Raw genomic sequence first — 22,133 nt, 5'->3', positions numbered from 1 at the left:
GGGACCAACCTCAGAGACCTCAGAACTTCAACAATAGTTCTCAGGACGGTTTCCAGCAGAACAATGATTTGGAAGTAATATTGACAAGTTTTAGACAGGAAACCAGAGCATCCATCAAAAACCTGGAGATTCAAATGGGTCAATTAGCCACAAAGGTTAATGAAATTGATCAGAGGACCACTAATAGCCTTCCTGGTAACACAATTCCAAATCCAAGAGAGGAATACAAGGCCATCACCGTAATAAGTGAACAAGTGGCAAGTACGGAAGCACAAGTTATACAGGAAACCAGAGCCTCTATTAGAAACTTAGAGGTGCTAGTGGGCCAATTGAGCAAGCAAATACTTGAGAAGTCTGCAAGTACATTTCAAGAGGATACAGTGGTGAACCCAGGAGAAGATTGCAAGGCTATTCAATTGATAAGTGGTAAAGTAGCTGGCTCTGAGACCAAGGCCAATGAAGAGCTAGTTGAAAAGGAAGCTCCAGATGAGAAGAAGGAAGAAGTAGAGCACGCCCCTCCAAAGCGTGCAGACAACCCATTCCCAGACTCTCTTGACACTTATCCTACATTGCCAAAGGCTCCTGAGTACAAGCCTAAGATGCCGTATCCTCAGAGACTTCAAAAGGAGACCAAGGACAAACAGTTCTCAAAGTTCTTGGAAGTCTTCAGAAAGCTGGAAATAAATATTTCTTTTGCTGAAGTTTTGGAACAAATGCCTCTCTATGCCAAGTTCATGAAGGAGCTGTTGTCAAAGAAGAAGCCTTTAAAGGGAGATGAGACAGTGGTCCTGACTAAAGAATGCAGTGCCATCATTCAGAATAACTTACCAAAGAAGATGCCAGATCCAGGGAGCTTTCAAATTCCATGCACCATTGGGAGCACAACCTTTGAGAAAGCGTTATGTGATTTGGGAGCAAGCATCAATTTAATGCCCTTGTCTGTGATGAAGAAGCTGCAGATCCAAGAGGCACAACCCACAAAGATAGCATTACAGATGGCAGACAAATCCATGAAGCCAGCATACAGATTAGTGGAGAATATCTTGGTCAAAGTGGGTAAGTTCTTCCTCCCAACAGATTTTGTGATTCTTGATACAAGGGAGGATGAGAATGCCTCTATAATTCTAGGAAGACCATTCTTAGTCACTGGAAGAGCTCTGATTGATGTAGAAGTGGGTGAATTAGTGCTTAGAGTGCATAATGAGCAACTGGTCTTTCATGTCTTCAAAGATGTACATTCAACAGGTGAAGAAGAGAGGTGCATGCAGGCTGAGCTTATTGATCCAAACCTTCAAGAACCCCCTGATGATGCACAGCAGAATTTGTAACTCAAACCTCCTCCAGTGACAACCGATAGAATTCTGCCTGACATCAAACCTAAGTTTGGTGTTGGAACTGCATCATCCACCAAGGAGGAGGTCCCCAAAAAGAAAAAAAATACCCAGAGGATGGAGAAATAAAAAGATCCCCACTGAAGGTTTCTCCCCAGGAATGAAGGTGGTGTTGACCAGCAATCCAGCATGGGTTTATACAGTAATCAGAATCCTCTCTCTAGAGCATATTGAGCTACGTTATGGAGACACAGGAAAGAAGTTCAAAGTAAGGGGTGAAGAGCTGAGCCCCTATGATCCTCCTCCTTAGAGGAGCTGACCGTCAAGCTAGTGACGATAAAGAAGTGCTTGTCGGGAGGCAACCCGATAAATTCGTATCCTTAGCTATTTTTCGTAGTAGTAATTTTCTTAGTTATTTTATTTTATTGTTTTGAGTTCTTACTAATTTTCTGATCATGCAGCTATGTTCTTCCAGGAACCGAACACCTCAAGCTATATTTCAAAAAAAAAAAAAAACACCCGACGCGCCAGCGTCGCTGACGCGAACGTGTCATCTAGGGGTGCGGAAAAAAATAAAAAGTTACAGAGAGTTGCGCAGGAGTGGCGCCAGAATGGAGCCTTTCGCACAAACGATCCCACGCGATCGCGTACCTCACGCGTTTGCGTCGTTTGTGATTTTCGTCATTCACGCGGTCGCGTCACCGACACGATCGTGTGACCTGCAAATTCGACGTAAAAGAGCGTTTGGGCAGAGAGTTGTGCCAGCTTGGGGCAAGAAGTGTGCTAAAAGCACAAATTTGGTCACGCAGACTCGTGACTGACGCGTTCGCATCAGTTGCATATATGGCCATCCACGCGAACGCGTGCCTGACGCTATCGCGTCATTATGAAGAATGCGCGACGTACGCGATCGCGTGCTGCACGCGAACGCGTCGCTTGCGCCGCTCAGTTTTCTTTCTCTCTCTCTCCCAATCCTAATTCTCTCTTATTTTCTTATCCTTTTATTTTTTTCTTTTATTTTAATATTTGTCTCCTCTATTTTCAGTTCTTATTTGCTTGAGGACAAGCAAACCTTTAAGTTTGGTGTTGACGCTGTGCTTATAGGTTTTCTAGTACAAAAGGGAGGTGAATCATCTTCGCGAAGGAGCACAACCTGAAGAATAAGGCGACCGCTAGGATAATTAAGGTGGTTGAGTTCCTTTCATTTTTTATTCCTCCCCTCTTTGTCTATGTTATGTTCCAGTTTTCTGCTATTTTTCTTTGTTTGTTGCATGATCCTTTATTAGTTAGAATCCTAGGACTAGTTTAGTTCTCTCTATTGCTTTAATTCTGAAAAAATAATAAAAAATGTCTCATGTATTACTCACTGAGCTTAATTTTAAATAAAAAATACAGGAGTGATATATTGCATGAGAAAGTGGGTCTATATTGAAGAATAGTCTTATTTACTTAAATGTGGTGGTGTTTTCTGTGATTCTGAATGCATGACATGAACAGTGCATATTTTTGATAGTGAAGTTTATGAATGTTAAAATTGTTGGCTCTTGAAAGAATGATGAAAAAGAAAAATGTTATTGATAATATGAAAAATCATAAAATTGATTCTTGAAGCAAGAAAAAGCAGTGAAAAACACAAAGCTTGCAAAAAAAATAAAAAATAAAATATAGAAAAAAATATACAAAGAAAAAAAAAAGCAGAAAAAGCCAATAACCCTTTAAACTAAAAGACAAAGGGTAAAAAGGATCCAAGACTTTGAGCATTAATGGATAGGAGGGCCCTAAGGAATAAAATCCTGGCCTAAGCAGCTAAATCAAGCTGTCCCTAACCATGTGCTTGTGGCGTGAAGGTGTCAAGTGAAAAGCTTGAGACTGAGCGGTTAAAGTCGTGGTCCAAAGTAAAAAGAGTGTGCTTAAGAACTCTGGGCACCTCTAATTGGGTACTCTAGCAAAGCTGAGTCACAATCTGAAAAGGTTCACTCAGTTATGTGTCTGTGGCATTTATGTATCCGGTGGTAATACTGGAAAACAAAATGCTTAGGATCACAGCCAAGACTCATAAAGTAGCTGTGTTCAAGAATCAACATACTAAACTAGGAGAGTCAATAACACTATTTGAATTCTGAGTTCCTATGGATGCCAATCATTCTGAACTTCAAAGGATAAAGTGAGATGCCAAAACTGTTCAGGATTGCAGTTGTAAACCCCACTATAAGAGAAGACATGGGCTTAATCGAACTCTCATTCTCATGCAAATTCACATCCTAAGCTTATATTAGTGTTGGTTACTTGAGGACAAGCAACAGTTTAAGTTTGGTGTTGTGATGCGTGAGCATCTTGTCTATCTTTTCCTAGTGAATTTGCATCTAAATTGTTGAATTTAATTAAGAATTAATTATATTTTAGCCACTATGGATGCTTGACGTCGGGATTTTTACCAGTAAAGAGATTCATAGAAATAGTTGCGTTGTAGATATAGTCTCTAAACTGACAAAAATCCCTTCGTACAAACGTTTTGGGTGTCACCAGTAACAAACCCCTTTAGAAATTGTTAACCGAGTATTCAAACCTCGGGTCGTCTTCTCAAGGAACTATGAGGAAGTATGTTCTTATTATTGGCTATGAAGGTTGTAATCGGGGTTTAGAAGATGAGAAGCAAGTAGTTTAAATGACAAGTAAAGTAAATGGCAATTATACTGTAAAGCAGGCTTTTGGCAAGGTAAGAGAAGTTGGAGGTCTAACGTAGTTATCTCTCTCAACTATAATGAAAGTTGAATCTAAACTCCACTTGGTCAACCTTTACTAGGGCAAAGGAAAGTCAGAGAACTAATTAAATTGACCTTTGAATCCTATTTATTTCCTAAGAAAAGGTTGGGATTACTTAAGTTCAGCTCAATTAGCAAGATAACGATTATCAGTTATGTTGAGTTTAATAACTGTTGAGTTACTGAATTCTTAACCAAGACCAAAAGGGGAAGAAGTAAAATTGCTGGAATAATAAAAATGTCCTTAGATGGGAGGCAATGGTAACCTAAATCAAAGAGAACAATCATAAACTGAAAATACCTCAAATATTATTAATTCAGATAACAATCTATAGCATGGAAGAAATTCATAAATTCAGTGATCAATTCAAGTGCTGGAATAAATAAAGGTAAAAGGAAGCTAAAACAAAGGAACGTAAAACCTGGATTGAGAGTCACTCTTAAAACAAGAAGAAATCCTAAATCCTAAGAGAGAGAGAGAAGATCTCCCTCTCGACTAAATCTAAATCATTGAAAAATAAAATATGCGAGCTCCCTCTGAATGGATGCATTCCCACACTTTATAACCTCTGGTCTATGCTGTCTGTACTTGGATCTGGGCCAAAAAGGGCTTCAGAATTCGCTGAGGGCGTATTCTGTAAATTCTGATACGTGGCCTCTGTCACGCGTCCGCGTGGGTCACGCGGTCGCGTCATTCGGAGCTTTTCCTTGCCACGCGGTCGCGTCAGTCATGCGACCGCGTCATGTGCGTTCTGCTTAAGGCGCGCGGTCGCGTCAGTCATGCGGCCGCGTCGCTGCTGATTCGTGCTTGGCACGCGATCGCTTCGTCCATGCGATCGCGTGGATACCAGTTTCCTTAAAGCTCCGTTTTGCTTTCTCCTTCCATTTTTGTATGTTTCCTTTTCCATCCTTTAAGTCATTCTGCCTTAGAAAATCTGAAACTACTCAACACACTAATCACGGCATCGAATGGAAATAAAGGTAATTAAATTAATTAATTTTTAAAGCTTAGGAAACATGTTTTTCATTTACATCACATAATAAGGAAGGGAAAGTAAAACCATGCAATTAATGTGAATAAGTAGGTGAAGGATTGTATAAATCACTCAAATTAAGCACAAAAGAACTCATGAAATTTGGGTTTATCAATGCTATTTTGAGTTTTGTACAATACTGTTTATTTTAGGTAGCATTTGGCGGAATTTGATGGAGTTTCTGCAGAGAAAGAGAAGAAGCAAAGGAGATGACCAGCGAATACCGACGCGAACGCATAGCTCACGCGACCGCGCGGAATGGAGGAAATTGCAATGACGCAATCGCGTGCCTGACGCGAACGCGTGGACTGGAATCTGCACAAATGACGCGAACGCGTGGACGACGCGGACGCGTCACATGTGCCACGTGCAGAAAATGTAGAAAAACGTTGGGGGCGATTTCTGGGCTGTTTTAACTCAATTTTCAACCCAGAAAACACAGATTAGAAGCTGCAGAATGGACAGAACAAGTGGTCCCCACCCATCAACTGAAGATCTGTTAATTAATTCAAATTTAAATTCAAATCTTAAATTAGGAAAATATATTATTTTAAGTTTAATTTTAAATATTAGATTTTAAATTTATTAGGATTAGTTATAAAAAGGAATCTGATGCCATCAGATTGGAGGACTGTACATTTTTACCTGAATCCTTATTTTCTCTTTTCCATGAGCAACTAAACCTCCACTGTTAAGGTTAGGAGCTCTGTCTATTTCTATGGATTAATTTTATTACTTTTACTATTTTAATTTATGTGTGGATTTATAATTTAAGAATTGTTTTCGCTCTTTATTTTATGAATTTGGGTGAAACGGAAGTATGACCCTCTTTCTATTTGAGTTCTTGTAAAACTTGGAAAAGCTCTTTACCTGAACAACAGCTTGAAAACTATTTCTCCTAAATTTTAATTATCTGAATTTAATAGGATACGTGACATATAATCCTTTTACCTCTTGGATAATTAGAGTTTTTGTGGCATATAAACTAGAAATTGATTATCACCCTCTAATTGGAATTAATTGACCAAGGAATTGGCAGTTAATGAATTTTAGGGGAAACTAGGAAGGTCTAAGGAATTAGGGTCTAGTCACATACAGTTTGCCATAAATTAAATCCTGCATAATTAAATTAGTTAGTAAGAAAAGTTAACCCGGAAAAATAGATAACTCTGAAACCTTAACTATCTTCTCCATATATTATTTCCATCTTAATTACTTGCCTTTCTTCAATATTTTTGATATTATTTAATGTCTTTTATATTGCATCTCAACACTATTTTCTGTCTGTCTAACTAATCCTATCAAACGCTATTGTTGCTTAATCTATCAATCCTCGTGGGATCGACCCTTACTCACGTAAGGTATTACTTGGTACGACCCGGTGCACTTACCGGTTAGTAAGTGTGGTAATAAAATACCGTACCATGTAGTTTTTAGAAGTCGTTGTATCCCATCGCCAAGCAGGAGTGGCCCCAATAATAGGATGCGTTTGGTTTATATATGGGTTGAGACACAAACACAAAGATATAGACATTAAAGATATAGACACAATAAAACACGAAATTTTCACTTTGTTTAGAAGTTATGTACTGGATAGAACACTAAATTACAAATATCAATATTATCCCTATAAAAAAAACCACCACTGTCCCTTTTTCTCTGCAACCACCACCACCATCACTTCTCTACAGCCATTCAACTAATTAAAAAATTCAATCAAATAAGATAACACAGTATCTAACAGGTTCTTTATAGTATAATTAATCAATCTAACACAACATTAATCAAAATTTCTATATGCATTTTTCTTTGATTTCAGTGAATTTCTTTGCATAAACTAAAAAAGAAAATCCAATTTTCACAACCCAAAAAATTGAACATACAATAAATCATTTTTTCACTGAAAAATTCCAATAAACTTGTCCAAAAGCTGAATCAGATAGCAAAAGACAATAGAGGAAAATTACGTGAATATCAATGGCTTTGTATACAACTCCGTAGATACCTTGGCCAAGGATTTCACGCTTCATGGCTTCAACTACCTATCGCAACTTCTTTGGAGGGATCCAGGTCTATTATTTTTGTTGCTAATGCTAACTTCAACTAAAAGATTGAGAATTTACAAGTGGGTCATCTAGTTAACAAATTAGAGATTTATCAAAAATGAAAATTATTGAATCCCTGAAGCACTGAAAATGACACAATGGGGAGTGCCTAAAATCTTAAAAAGCAGTGTGTAAATGTAGGGGTGTCCATGGATCGGATCGTATCTGCAGATCCGCAGTAAATATCCGCATCCGATCCGAAAATTACGGATACGATCCGATCCGCAAATTGATCGGATCGGATCGGATCCAATCCGCACTATAATAATTAATAGATATATATATAGGTATTATATTTACTTGTTTTTATGTTTTAGTTAGTAATTATTATTCATATATTGTATTATTTTAATTTTGTTATTTAGAGAGAGTTTGATTAAAATTATTTTAGGAATAAATAAGTTTAAAAGTATGAAAGAAATATTTTTATCGAATTCTTTTACATAGAAATATGATTAAAAAGAGAAGGTTTAATTATGCGGATATATTCGATATCCGATCCGATCCGATCCGATCTGCAAATGTGCGGATCAGATCCGGCACTAAAAAGTGCGGATATCATATCCGATCCGATCCGATGAAAATTTTGCGGATCGGATCGAATTTTCGATCATATCCGATCCGATCCGATCCGCGGATACCCCTATATAAATGTTCCAAAGTTTCCTCACAAATTGTGTCATCTTCAAAAATAGTGCCTACGAGGAGGAAGGGAGAAGGAAAAGGAAGAAGGACGAAGAAAAAAAGGAGGGTGACGGTGCCGCCAACGACGTTTGAAGGACAAAGATGGTGGTGAATGAAGGAAGGGGAAGGAAGAGGGAGGAAGGGGTGCTGGAAGGGATTTGATCTAAGAAAGAGGAAGATGGAAGGATAAAGGAAAAGGAACAAGTTTGGAATTAAAAAAAGAATAAAAAAATTTGTGTTTTATAAATTGTGTCGTAATATCTCATATTAAAGACAGGTATTTTATGTGTTTTTGTGTGCTACGGTATCTATTGAAAATTTATGTCTACAAAACCAAATAGTAGACATGGACTATCGTGTCCCTCTATTGATGGACATGTATTGAAAAACAAACGGTTAATCTAAAGAATGAAATTTTTAATCATTGAAAAAAGAGCAATAGATAAAAAATAATGCTAGAGAACTAAGAGGGAGTCCAGCGAATAATAAGTCAACAAATATTTTTAAATTATATTTTATATTAATTAATAACATTAATTATCATTAATTAGTGGTTATTTAAATTTTTTTAAAAGATATAAAATTAATGATTATTAATTACCTCTTCTTACTCTAATTCACCTTTTACTATTTATTACGGAAACACTAATTTCTCTTTTCAAAAAAAACTTCGAAACTCCAACAAACAAAAAGCACCAAAACATAAGATAAAGAATCATCTAAATCCTAAGAAAAAAAACATACAAAATATAGGAAAAAGAATCATACAAAACTAATAAAAAGAATCATCCAATTCCTAAGAAAAAAACATACAAAACACAGGAAAAAGAATAATCCAAAACTAATAAAAAGAATCATCTAAAATGTAGAAAAAAGAAACATAAAAAACTAGTTAAAAAGATCATTCAAAACCAAATTAGAGGAGGAAAAGAAGAGCCGCAGGGTGGCCGGCGACGACGTCTTGGACAGCGTTGCGTGGATAGTGGGGGACTAGCGGTGGCGTGTTGCGACAAGTGGAGGAGTCGCCATGGATCAGATTAGTTGATCGCGCGCCGCGAATGGGGACCTGGTGGTGGCTGCGTCGCGATGGATGGAGAGTTGTGGGGTGCGAGTGGCGAGCGATGGGGAGTCGCGAGCGGCATGGGTGCGTCGGGCGAGCGATGGGACGCGAGGAGGGTGAAGTAGAAGCGCGATGGTGGCTGTCTTTTCTGCGCAAACGGCTGATGAGGTGGCGGAGAAGGATGCAAGGACGACCGGCGATGGTGCGCGAGGACAGTGCTCCGGCGACACTAGCGGCGCGAGGACGAAACCGCGTCAGGGTGGGACATTGGGAAGAGGGATTAGGATTTGTGGTTTTGTGTGGTGAATGGTGAGTGAAAGTAAAAATAAATTAGGATAAGTTTTGATTCAAAAATGTCATTAATATCAATTAATTAAATTTTGAATTTAAAAAATAATTTAAAATTAATCATTATTAATTTAGTTGTTCAATTTTTGGTTAGTGGACACTTAACTCCCTATACTTTTCTATAGATAAAAAGTCCAACTGTTAATTAGAATTTACACAAATATCCTCAAAACAAAGATGTATAATATATACGTAATATGAATATAAGAAAGGACTTCCCAATAATGTCAAGCGGACCCAAAAATTATGCCAAATAGATTGATTTAGAGGATCAATAACCTAGAAAAATTATTTTTCAATTGGTTAAGAACCATCGCTGTACTCCGCCAACAGTTAAGGCTGCATTTGTTTATAAGTACGGAGTATCATTACAAAAATTTAAAGACACAAAATCATATTTGATAAATGAGATATAAGTAGAGACATTGTATTTAGAAAACTGAATTAGTGTATTGTTGTATTCATCTTGATCGAAAAAACATAAAGACACTAAAAAAGACACAATTTATTTTTTATTTTTTTATTATTTTTATTAATTTTTTATAACTATATTTTTTATTATTATATATTTTTTTAAAACTTTTGAATAAAAAAAAAATTAAATTTTTATAATTTATTTTAATTTATTATTATATAAAATATAAAAATATTACTTTTTGTATTTTTATCTTTTATATCTTATTTTTAATATTTTATTTTATTATATTTTCAGAATCAAATATAACCTTAAAGACATTTTTGGAAATCTTAAAGTCCAAGCTATATAACATTAGAAATAAAATTGTAACAGATTTAGTGACTCCTTCGTTATTTACACGTAAAAAAAGTGAAAAAAAATATTTAAAAGATTAGAATAAAATTATAAAATTTCAAAAACAAAAATATATTTTAGCTATCCTTAGGTTGGGACTTGGAAGCTTGAATCGTCCGATTTCACGATCCTTGCCCCAGTTTCCCTCCGCATCAATACTAGCAAGTAACGGAGGTTGGTTCTTCCTCCCTCGTTCCCTTCCCAATTTGTGCATACATTACACACAGATCTCAACCGTTCGAGCGAGAGGCTTCTCCGCGTTTCCTTTGTGGTTCGAAATGGATCCGAACGCAGTAAAGTCCACTTTGTCAAATCTTGCCTTTGGAAACGTAATGGCTGCAGCTGCCCGTGATTATCAGAAGGTTCATCATCTAATTCTTCTCATTCCATTTTTCAAATTTCATTTTCATTTAGCGGGTTCCATTCAACATCTGTATGACATCCTAGGTCATTTTCCTTATCAATGAGATATCAAGTGTGAGAGGTGAAGGTCATAAATCCATTGCCTTAAGGTTTTAGGTGAAGATTTGGCATCCTAACCCTGTTTCAGTTAATGGCTTAATCCGTTGGTTGAAGTATCCGGTGTTCTTTCTAATACTGCTTATTAGTTTTAGGTTATTGAGAGTCTGATTTTACAGTGCTTTGGACATTGTTCCTTTGATTCAGTCGTTCAATGGGACTCACCATAATCAGTGCTTTGGACATTTCCGAAAATTCTTTCTCTCTGTCAGCCTAAACTTATGGGACAAGTAATTTCATCTAATGGTATTAGAGTTTCTATGATTAAAAAGTCTAAAATTCGATGTTGTGAACCCAAATGGAAGAATTTTAGCATAAGAGAAATATAAAAAGAGAGAAAACAAAAGTCTATGCAAAATTGAGACAAACCCAAAATAGGCTCTCGTGTGAGAGGTGGACTAAAACCCCAAAAAAGGTTGCTCAATTCACGGTTTTCACCATTTTAGTTCTTCAAATTCAAAATTCACTATACTGGTCCCTGAGATTTAGCTCAGGCACTATTAGTTCTTGGATCCTTTCTAGTACTGAGTCAGCGAATGAAATGCTGAGTTGGATCTGACTTGTCATGTTGGACATGGGGCTAAACGGTGTTGTTTCATTTTGGCGCTTAAACAACACAAAACGAGAAGACAAATAAGAGTTTATATGATGTGCAAACAGTTTTATCTCCCCTCATTCTCCAAAACGACCTCGTTTTTGTCTTGTTTAAGTCCCAAAACGAAACGACATCATTTAGTCTTATGTCTAGCAGTGGCAAGTTAGAGTTAGTTCAGCATTCCGTTTGTTGGCTCAATGCCGGAAAGGTATGGTGCCTGGAGCTGGATGGATCTCGGGACCAGTATAGTGAATTTTGAATATGAGGAACTAAAATAGTGAAAGCCGTGAATCACAGGACCACTATGGAGATTTAGTCTAGAAGAGTTAGAAATATAATTATTCATACGTGTTCTCCTATCACATTATGCTTTATTTGTTAGATTTGTGTGATTTGGTGGTTCTGAAATTACTGTCTTGCTGCATTTCATCTCGCATGTCCACGAAAACACAAAAATATAGAATACTACTTACTGTATTTGACTGTTCTTTTTAATGCTTAAACTCTGCTATACACTTGAAATGTGTTTTTATTTTGGGGAGTGGAGCCTCAATTTTTTTTCTATCAATTGTTTGGTGAAGTGTGATATTTTACCTTTCAATATCTTCTCTCATATGTTTTCTCTTGGTCTCACTTAAGGAGTGTAAGGTGAGAGATCATACTTTGCCAAACTATTGAGGGGAAAAAAATTAGAGGATCCATTCCCTGCATTTTGTTGCACATAAGATCGAACTAAGAGTCCATGGAGTTGAACTGTCTTGGATTTTCAATACTTTGAAGTTTTGATGGTGTTGAAAACTTGAAATTGTTCTACAATTATCTCTTTTCTTCTTTTCTTGTTAAGTTGTTCTTATGGCAAAATATTTAAGAACCTTACCATAGTTGATGATGGGCAGCTGAATAATCTGTATAGGGGAACTCTTATAACCACCGTAACACACACATATTCTGTTATGACATTCATAGCACACACCTCACTCTCCTAGAACAATACCTGTTTCATGCTGATGTGATCTGACTAATATTATGATTCCTGCAGGAATTGCTTGCACAAGAGAAGGTGCAGGCATCAAGTTCTTCTAACCAGGAGGTTGACCTTGATGATTTAATGGATGTATGATTTGTAAACTTCTCAAATTTGTCATATATGCTTATTTGTGTACATCTTAGATTTTCTCACATGAAGTTTTCACATGACCTTGTGATGTGTTAGTTCATACCATCACCTAGATGCTGATGCGATCCCGTGTTTGTTCTTAATTAAATTTAAAAATCTTCATGCGACAAGATCATGTGAAATTTTGACTTGAGAAAATCCATTCCCAATATTCTCCCCTTTTGTTTCAAATGGATGACGCAATGGATATATCAGGATCCTGAGTTGGAAAAATTGCATGCAGATAGGATTGCAGCTCTTAAGGTAGGAATATTTCCGTATGTATCAGGATTCATGACAGTTATTTATTTATTAAATACCTTGGTATAATTACTAGATTTGCCTTGTTAGAAAGAAGCAGAGAAACGGCAGGAATGGAAGAAGAAAGGTCATGGGGAGTACAGGGAGATAACTGAAGGGGATTTCTTAGCTGAAGTCACCGGAAGTGAAAAAGTGATTTGTCATTTCTACCATAAGGAGTTCTATCGGTGCAAGTATGTTTTCTGGGTTAAATGTTGTTGCTAGACTTCAACACATCTCTGTCCCCTTCACCCTTTCATGCATGCTTAAAATGTTTCCAGGATAATGGATAAGCATTTAAAGTCCCTTTCATTAAAGCATATAGATACGAAGTTCATCAAGCTTGATGCAGAGGTCAGCATTAACGGTTACATTATTATTATTTGCTGTAGAGAAGATTTTATGTTTGACTGTTTTCACATCATTAAGTCAATCTAATTGTGACATAAGTCTTATTACTTTAACATCACTGTTTTTCTTTTGGTAAAGAAATTGCGTAACAGTGTTCTTTGTTGATAACGAAATGCAGAATGCACCATTCTTCGTTGCAAAACTGGCAATAAAGACTTTGCCTTGTGTCATACTGTTCAGGTGGGCCTACATCTGTTACCTCATAACTGTTGGTCTTGTTAATTGAGTGCTTTTAGTATTCACAAAGCATATTGTATGTTGCTGGTTTCACAAAACAATAAAAAATAAAATAAAATTTGACTATCATCAATCTTTACCGTGCAACAGACTCTTTACATTCGAAGTGCCTAAGACTATCATGCTTTTTCCTAGGGACTAATTGTTAGTAGCTTTATAGAAATAAAAAGGATGATGTTGTCAGACCAGTTTATACTTCATCTATTACTTATTATCTGGTATCTGTTGTCTGTTACATATGCATAGAGGATTATTGCATGTGTCCAAATCCAAAAATGATCTTTCTTTAACTTCCCATCTTTTGCTAAGAAGTTATTTGTTGATGTAACTCAACAAGACTTACACATGTGAATAACTTTTTATACAGAGTTTTGTCATTTCAACCATTAAATTAAGACATTTACCATAATAGATCAATTGCGCAAAATTTCATAAAACTTGGAAATGATTTGATATTTAATCTTACTACTTTTTTAACTATAATATAATTTTGAAAATACAAGTAAATATCTACTTTAAGATAACTCATTTACTGATGTTCTAATTCTTTCAAAATTTGTGAGTTTGATTATCAAAATAATATAGTATGATTCAATGGTTGAATTGATAAAATTTAGAATACATAAGTTATTCAGCATTGTAAGCCAATAAGATTAATATGGTGTAAGTGGACCCATACTATTTTAAAAATAACTACCTATGGTATAAGAAATTAAGAAACAGCCAAAATAACTACCTATCTTTTCTTTTTAATACTAATTTCTACTATTTTCAACTAAATAATGATCTCTTTTATTTTATGTACTAATGTCTATCATTCCATCTTTATAATGTGTACAATAGTGATAAATATGGAATAGTCAAAATAGTAAGTACTTTATTCTTCTATAAAGAGGTCTTAGATTCAAATTTTAAGAAATAATAATAAAAAAAATATTAGTACATGAGAAGGATATTCTAGAAAGAAAATTTGAGCACTATGGTGTTTCTTTTGCTCAGGCAAGGAGTTGCCGGAGATAGATTGATAGGATTTCAAGATTTGGGAGGGAAAGATGAGTTTTCCACAAGAACACTCGAAGCTCTTCTCATAAAGAAAGGTAATGTTTTTCATTGCATTCCTTTACTTCTTATTGACTGTAAAGTTCTCTAACTGTTGGTTTACAGGCATAATTGATGAGAAGAAATATGAGGATGATGAAAATGATGGATATGATGAAAATACACGTAGAACGGTCAGATCATCGGTCGTTGCTGATTCAGATTCTGATTAAAAATTAATCCACTAATGGTGTCATGAAAGTTTTTAGAGTCAAGATTTTGCTTTGTTCATATTTTATTTTTCAAGATCTCTGGTAGTCTGGTTTGTATAATCATCATTGTTAAATTGATGTTTATTTATGAGAGGGAAATTAAATCCTTGACAATCATACTGAAACAATGCTTGTATAACCGGTTTGAATTGCTTTGGGGCCAAACCAAGTTGAAATATGCAAATTTTGATATTATATTTTCTACTTTTTCAATGGACGATTTAGATTTATAAGAACAATTTATTTCGTTGACCAATTTATTGTGATATAATATAATCTAGAGTTTACATATTAAATTTAAGTATATTTTTTTCTTAAATAGTTATAATGTATAGTTTAAAATAACTGTTACATTATAATTATTGTCCAAAATGTATTGTACTTTTTATTTTTTGTTAATATTTTAAATCGTCAATCATGAACCAAATTAGTCACTCAAATGGTTTTTGTTATAACTTATAACATTGTTATTGGGGTGGTGTCATGTCGTTAAGGGTGTGTTTGTTTGAGGGAAAAATGAGAGGAAGGAAATAGGAAGGAAAGAAATTGGAATTTTCCTTTGTTTGGTTGAATGGAAAAGTCAAAGAGAAATAATGAATAGTGTAAAAAATGGATGGGACCCATTGAAAAAATTTTCCCTCCAACAATGGATGGAAAATGGAAGGAAAATGTATTTTGTATCAATATTTTAATATTACCCTCTATTTTTTAATATATTTTAAAATATCTAAGGATAAAATTTTCTTTTCATAACATTATATACTATTTCCTTCCTTCTCATTTTCCTTTCATCCAAACATATCTAAGGAAAATAAAATTTCACTCAATTTCTTTCCTTTTTCTTCTTTCCTTTTTATTTCTTTCTTTTCTATTTCTTTCATTCCAATCAAACAAAGCTTAAGTGTTAATGTGCATGCTAACTTAAACTTAGTCTCACATCTCAAAACATAGTTTAAGCACAACAATGATGAAGTAGAAGTTAGTGGCGCATAACATGTCAAACTGTGTTAGTGTCGTGTTGAGTTAAGTCCCAGACTAAAATAGTCCTTGAGATTGGCGATTAAAATCGTTTCGGAGATTGACAAAAATAAATCGCAATCTATTTTTCGTTAATAGCATGCTGATGTGGCTCAATGATATAAACTATTAGTAACATGTGGTATGTTGATATGGGTAGGTGTGTCATGTGTCACAATACTATTTGGTCATATGTCATATTGTGTCATGTATTGTAATATTATTTGTCCACATGTCATCTATTATGTCATCATTATAGATATGTCAAATTGATCCCTAATTTTACATTAAATGACTCATTTTAGTCCTTGAAATTAAATATTATATATCAAATCAGTCCCTTAATAATTTTTTCTCTTTTTTTTTATTAATTCAAAATTCTTAATATCTTTGAATGCACAAATTTTAATTATATTTTTTTTCACATGTTTTTTTTAATACAAATGCTTTTGGTAAATATTTTTAAGATTTTAGTTTTAATCATACAATTTTTTTTAAATAATTTAATATTGATAAAGATAACTTATTAACTTCTCATACAATAAGAGAAGAAACTATAAAATCATCAATTTAGATTACTAAATTATCATCTCTCCTTATAAATATTCTAAGAAATTCAGGTGTGTTTCAACCCAATTCTTAAATTAATTCAAACTCTTGCTGATTTAGACATCAGAGTCTCTTACAGGTACCTCTAACTGTTGTCTTAGAGCTGACGGGAAGGATCTTCAAGCACTCTTATTATCATCTCTGACCTCTTTTATCAAACTCATTTACACATAACCAATTTAAGGTACGTCTCGTAACAATGATTATATTATTTAATAAAAGAATTATATGATTGATTTAAAAAAAACATATTTTTTAAGTCTAAAAAGCATATAAAAATCGAAAAAATAAAAAAAAATGTCATTTTTGATCCTTGATTTCTTGTTAAAAACATGTGTTTTTTTACAAAAATAAAAAAAGTGTGTTTAATCAATTATATAATTTTTTTAAAAATAATGTACTAATATATTATAAAATTTATCAATATTAAATTATTATAGAAAAAATTATATAATTAAAACTAAAATCTTGACACTTTATAAAAGCACTTGTATTTAATGATATGTAAAAAAATAAAATTAAAATTAGTGCATCCAAAGATGTTGAGAATTTTAAATTAAAAAATTTTAAAAAATTAGTGAATGGACTAATTTGGTGCATCTATTTCAGGAACTAAGATGAGTCACTGAATACAAAATCAGAGACCAATTTGGTGCATCTACAATAATAACATAACGAATGACATGTAGACGAATAATGTTGCAACACGTGATACAAGTTAACATATGGCCAAATAATATTGTGACACGTGGCACACCATTTACTTCGGCATGCCACATGTCACTATTGAGCTGACATTATATTATTACACGTGATCAAACTATAAAGTGACACATGTCATTAAATGATCCACGTCATCAAGTTATATCAATATCCTATTAACAAAAAATGAGTTAGAAACTAACATTGTTCACTTTGCCAGTTCTAATATCGTAATTGGTGTAATTAAAATTTTAAGAACGATTTTAGTAAACGAAACCAATCTTAAAAACTACTTTCAGACTTAGTTAGTCATGTGTTAATGTGTCACAACATACTCTATTCACATGTTATAATAGCAATGCAAGTGAATTAAATCAGTCCACGAAAAGGTACAACGGAAATAATTTTTGGTTCCTAGAATTTGAATCATATTAGTTTATAAATAATTTTATTTTTTTAAATTAAAAAAATTAGCATCCTAAATAATTTTTAAAGCAATAAGTTTCTCTTTTATTTTTTCGCAAAATATTTCATAAATACAAAAAATTAGCTATCACATATTTATGCCTATTTTTGCATGTTATTTCATACATTTTTTCGACAAATAATTAATTATTAGAATAATAAAATATTTTACAACGGAATTGTTTATATCCAGACCCAAAACCTAAAGTTAGGTCCAAAATGAATAAAATTCAATCAACAAGCATTACCTGGTTTGATGCTTACTCGACCTCATAGAGGTCAGACTCAGCGAAACTGGTCTAACTCTACCTATCTAAATAAGTAACTAACTCCTATAATCTCTCCAATTTACCTAAAGGAGATCTCAACGACCTCTCTACCAAAAAGGAGTAACCAACCCACCATCAAATGTGGGACTATTCAAAAGGTGGTTATTGGCTCTACATCTACAATTATAAATATCCTGACGGTCTCAGGTATTATTGGAAACAATCTACTAAAAACCTACTTAAAATCCATGCTAACTTAAGTATCGAAGTCTCTTGTAGGTACCACCCACCACATCACCAAGACGCCAAACGAATTCATCCTCGTTGGAGAAGACATTAAACAAATCACCCAAAGGCGTTTAGACCTCACGTTCAGGCCCAAAGCAACCCAATTTCAGGTAATCTTCGAAATATTGACATCGTTGCCGGGGACCTAGAGATCAAGACCATACGATGGAGGACGATAACCCTGAGGACGGACACACAACTTCTGATTTGGAAGCTCGAGAAGAAGAGCAACACAATGACAAACGAGCACTAGTCATACCTTCCTAAGTTGATAGAGGAAGAGGTACAACCAGAGATCCGCAGACTTCAAATCCGGAAGGGCACAAGATAAGCTCAGAAGTACATTGACCTTAGACATCCGGGCAAGAGATCCCATAGAAATTATGGAACTTGTCCATGGACATCAAGGTCGGCTGGAATAACTCGAGCAAGAACTAGAACAACAACGAGAATCTGAAAGAGTCTTGAGAAGGGAGGTTCGACGATGAAGAGAGTTAGAAGAAAAGCTCCTGAAATTGGAGTTTAACTTTAAGGGCCGGAGAGCCCGAGCTAACCACGAAGAAACGCTTCTGACATACGAAGATTTATTCATAGAAGAGATCATGCAGCTTAAAATTCCAAAAAAAACTTCTGAGAGTCCGGACATGGACCTTTATGACGGAACCACCGATTCGAGGCATCATTTGAGCAATTTTAAAAGTTGCATGTACTTGGTAGACACATCGGATGCAACTCACTGTAAAGCCTTCACGACTACATTAACCAAGATAGCCATGAAATGGTTTGATAGTTTACTATCTAGATCGGTTATGTGTTTTGATGATTTGGCAAGGAGCTTCCTTACCCAAATTTTCATCCAAAAAGATAAGCTCAAGCATGCACCGAGCCTCCTAGGGGCAAAGCAAGAAGTCGGCAAATTCCTTCGGGTTTATATGGAAAGATTCAATAAAGCATGCTTGGAAATTCAGAATCTACCTGCTGAAGCAGTCATCATGGGACTAGTTAATGGTCTCAGGGAAGGACCCTTCTCCCAATCTATATCAAAGAGGCACCCGACCTCTTTGTACAAAGTACAAGAGCGAGCTGTGAAGTACATCAATATGGAAGAAATAACTTGTTTAAGGGAACCTACTCCGAGATAACACAATCAATATCCAGCTCGTGATAAAGAGAAAAAATCAAATAAAAAAGAGGAATACAACTCGGACAAATCTCTTTTTCATGTTGGTTCTATCCTTGCTGGTGAGGGTCATAGGAGCTGTCGCTGCTCTGTTTCCTTGTTCCTCTTAATTTTAGTACGTTGTTTTGCTCCAAAACCCTTATAGTCACCATTCTATTATACGATTGTTAAGGATTTTGCAACGTTAATGTCTTAGGGTTGAATTATCGTGATTGCATGTGGTGTTTGATGGCTGTTGTTGCTACGGAAATAGTTGGAATTGATGTCGCTGCTGCGAAATAAGAATAAAAGAGAGTTTGTCATGTAGTTGAGTCGTGATTGAGGTAGAGGCTTTTCTTAAAACATATTTTATATCAAGAAATTGTTATAGATCGATATTGATGTGAAAAAGATTTTTTGTGTTATGCGAGTCTTATGGATTAATCTGGACTGTTTGGATGAATGTGATTTGATTAAATGTTCAAATAATGAATGAATTTGGTTTAATTGTGATTGATTTGATTTGGTTGCCGGAATTCTGGATTGTGTTAATTTCCTTGAGTTGGTGAAGTTGATTTGTCTTTGGTTATGAACTATAACTGATTTGCTGATTGTCAAAAAATATTTGATTGGTATATGATGAGAATTATTGAATGCTTTTTGAATGACTGAGAGATGTCTGATTTGGATGGAACCCTTGAAGGGTGAAAAATATCAAATTTGAAGGGAGATGTTGCCAAAACTTTTATAAGAATTTGAGTTAAAAATTGAATAATAATAATAATGGAACCTGGTGCTATTCTCATGAAAATTAGAGACTTTATTTTTAAGTTTTATTTAGAAATTTTAATTGAAGAATTATGTTTTGAGAAATTTTCTGTGGATTTAAAACATTTGAATTTGATTGGTGAAATGAAATAATTTTTTATTCTCTTTGAGAAAGTCTTAAACTAAAGAAATGAAGTTGAAATTAGTTTAGAGTATTTGATTAAATGAAAATGAGTTTTGTTTGATTAATTTTGATTAAAGGACTATGTTTTGGGGGAGTTTTAGAGAAATCTAAAGTAATATAGTGAGCTGAAGAATTAACTTATTCGAGTTTGAATAATCATGGAAGGGATTATGTTTTTGGGACGTTCTAGCGATTTAAGGTACTTCTTTAAGAATAAAAATCGTTATGCTCAATTAAGATTTGACTTGTGTGGGAATTGGGTAAGTTTGGTTAAAGAAAAGGTTTTGAGTCATGTAAATACTTGAATATTGCAGAACTTTTGAACAGTTATGCCTTTTCAGTGAGTTTGTAAACCCGTGTAACCTCCTTATGAAGCTTAAGAACCATTTTTAAAGTGTTGAATGTGCTAGGGTGAATATAACAGACTGATTTGAGTAATTCTCCGATAAGATTTTGTTAAATAAAATATCTTGATATTGTGGAGATGGTAGTTTGTCCCGCCCATGGTGAGGATGGTGGTTTGTCCCGCTCACGGATAGACACGTGGAGGGTGAAGAATTTTCTCTCTTGTTGCGGTGGACAAGTTAGGATGAAGGATTCCCTTTCTTGTTACATCGAAAAAATTAGATAGAAGGTTGATGATTTCCTTCATTTCAATTTCCAACTGTGGTGAGGAATGTGGTTTTATCCCACTCATGGCTTGAGAATAATTAATCCCTGTAATAAATGTAAACATAAAGAATTATGATGTTGAATGCAATTTTGGTTATGAATGATTATGTTTGATTGAAATATGATTATAAAGAATTGTGAATTTTAATTATGATCTTGATTATGTTTGATTGTGATTGTGATTGAAATGAGATCATGATTGATGTTGTGAGGATGATGGCTTTGTGCTGCTCATGGGTAGATAAGTTGAGGATGAAAGATTCCCATTCTTGTTGTGATAGACAAGTTGAAGATGAAAGATTCTCTCTCTTGTTGCAGTGTGGATGTGGGAAAGATGGAAAGGCACCCTCCTTCGTATTATTCTCCCACATTTCTCTCTAGTTTCAAGGTAGAAAGGCACGCTCTTTCGTATGTGAAAAGGTACACTCCTTCATAATTCCTCTAGGAGAAGGTGGAAAGGCACTCTCCTTCATTTATATTTCCTCCTGGGGATGCGCAACTGAGAGACAACGTCCAGATTAGCTACCAAATGTGTCGAGTTTTGGCAATTTAACCGACAAGTGAGCTTACGGCCAGTAGGACGGACATGTATCATATTGCATTTGTTTGCAATTGTTTGGGTATGCATAATTGATTTGGTTTGCCTAATTGATAATTTGTGTAACTGCTAATTATACTACTTGTCATAATTATTCTCTATGTGTGATTGTTTGATTACTTATGATTGGTGACTTGTTGGTTCGAATTTATGGTGGTTGTGTTGAGGTATTATGGGCCAGAGGCCGTGATTGTTTTGGGATGGAGGTCGTGATTGTTTGGACCAGAGGCTGTGATTGGATAAGTTATATTTCATGATAAGTTTGGTGAAAATTGATATGTATGACTGTGTTTGTTGAGGTTGAAATCCTTGTAGATAAGGTGTGAAATTGAATGAGGGTTTAAAAGTTGAATGAATTTTGGGCTGGAGGCCGTGATTGATTGAGTTATATTTATTGATATATATAATGACTTGTGGTGGTATGATTGATAACATTGGAACTTTGATGATTTTGGTTTTGGATGGTATTAAGAATGAGATGAATTAAATTTGAGGAAATATTGACAAGAAGAGTAATTATCACTGTTGTAAAACAAATTTTTATTATATATATATATATATAAATCGTGTGGTTAGGTTCTTACCCCCTACAACTCTATCTTTTTCAGAAAACAGACAAAGAAGTTGATAAAGATTTCCTGAGCATTTGGTTGTACTTTAATTGTTTTATTTTCTTAGGTATTTGTTCTCGCCTTTGTTATCGATATGTACATTTTGTAAAGAGGGATTAGGAGTTGTG

The 22,133-nt window shown here is 34.7% G+C and overlaps 2 protein-coding genes across 2 annotated transcripts; both read left to right on the top strand.

The window, feature by feature from the left end:
* Positions 1 to 10,200: 10,200 nt before the first annotated feature.
* LOC107624086 (thioredoxin domain-containing protein PLP3B) lies at positions 10,201 to 14,876 on the top strand. The gene is made up of 8 exons (XM_016326533.3): positions 10,201 to 10,497; positions 12,289 to 12,363; positions 12,622 to 12,669; positions 12,757 to 12,899; positions 12,987 to 13,059; positions 13,235 to 13,296; positions 14,353 to 14,450; positions 14,518 to 14,876. The coding sequence occupies exons 1-8, from the start codon at positions 10,414 to 10,416 to the stop codon at positions 14,622 to 14,624; spliced, it is 690 nt and encodes a 229-aa protein (XP_016182019.1). The 5' UTR covers positions 10,201 to 10,413; the 3' UTR covers positions 14,625 to 14,876.
* A 3,781-nt stretch (positions 14,877 to 18,657) lies between these two features.
* LOC148579668 (uncharacterized) lies at positions 18,658 to 19,155 on the top strand. The gene has a single exon (XM_088490891.1). It carries the CDS (start codon positions 18,658 to 18,660, stop codon positions 19,153 to 19,155), a length of 498 nt encoding a protein of 165 aa, XP_088347017.1.
* Positions 19,156 to 22,133: the final 2,978 nt, after the last annotated feature.

This window comes from Arachis ipaensis, chromosome B10 (assembly GCF_059453495.1).
Source record: "Arachis ipaensis isolate K30076 ecotype BB chromosome B10, ASM5945349v1, whole genome shotgun sequence".
Taxonomy (NCBI): Eukaryota; Viridiplantae; Streptophyta; class Magnoliopsida; order Fabales; family Fabaceae; genus Arachis; species Arachis ipaensis.
This window is presented reverse-complemented; position numbering and strand designations above follow the sequence as displayed.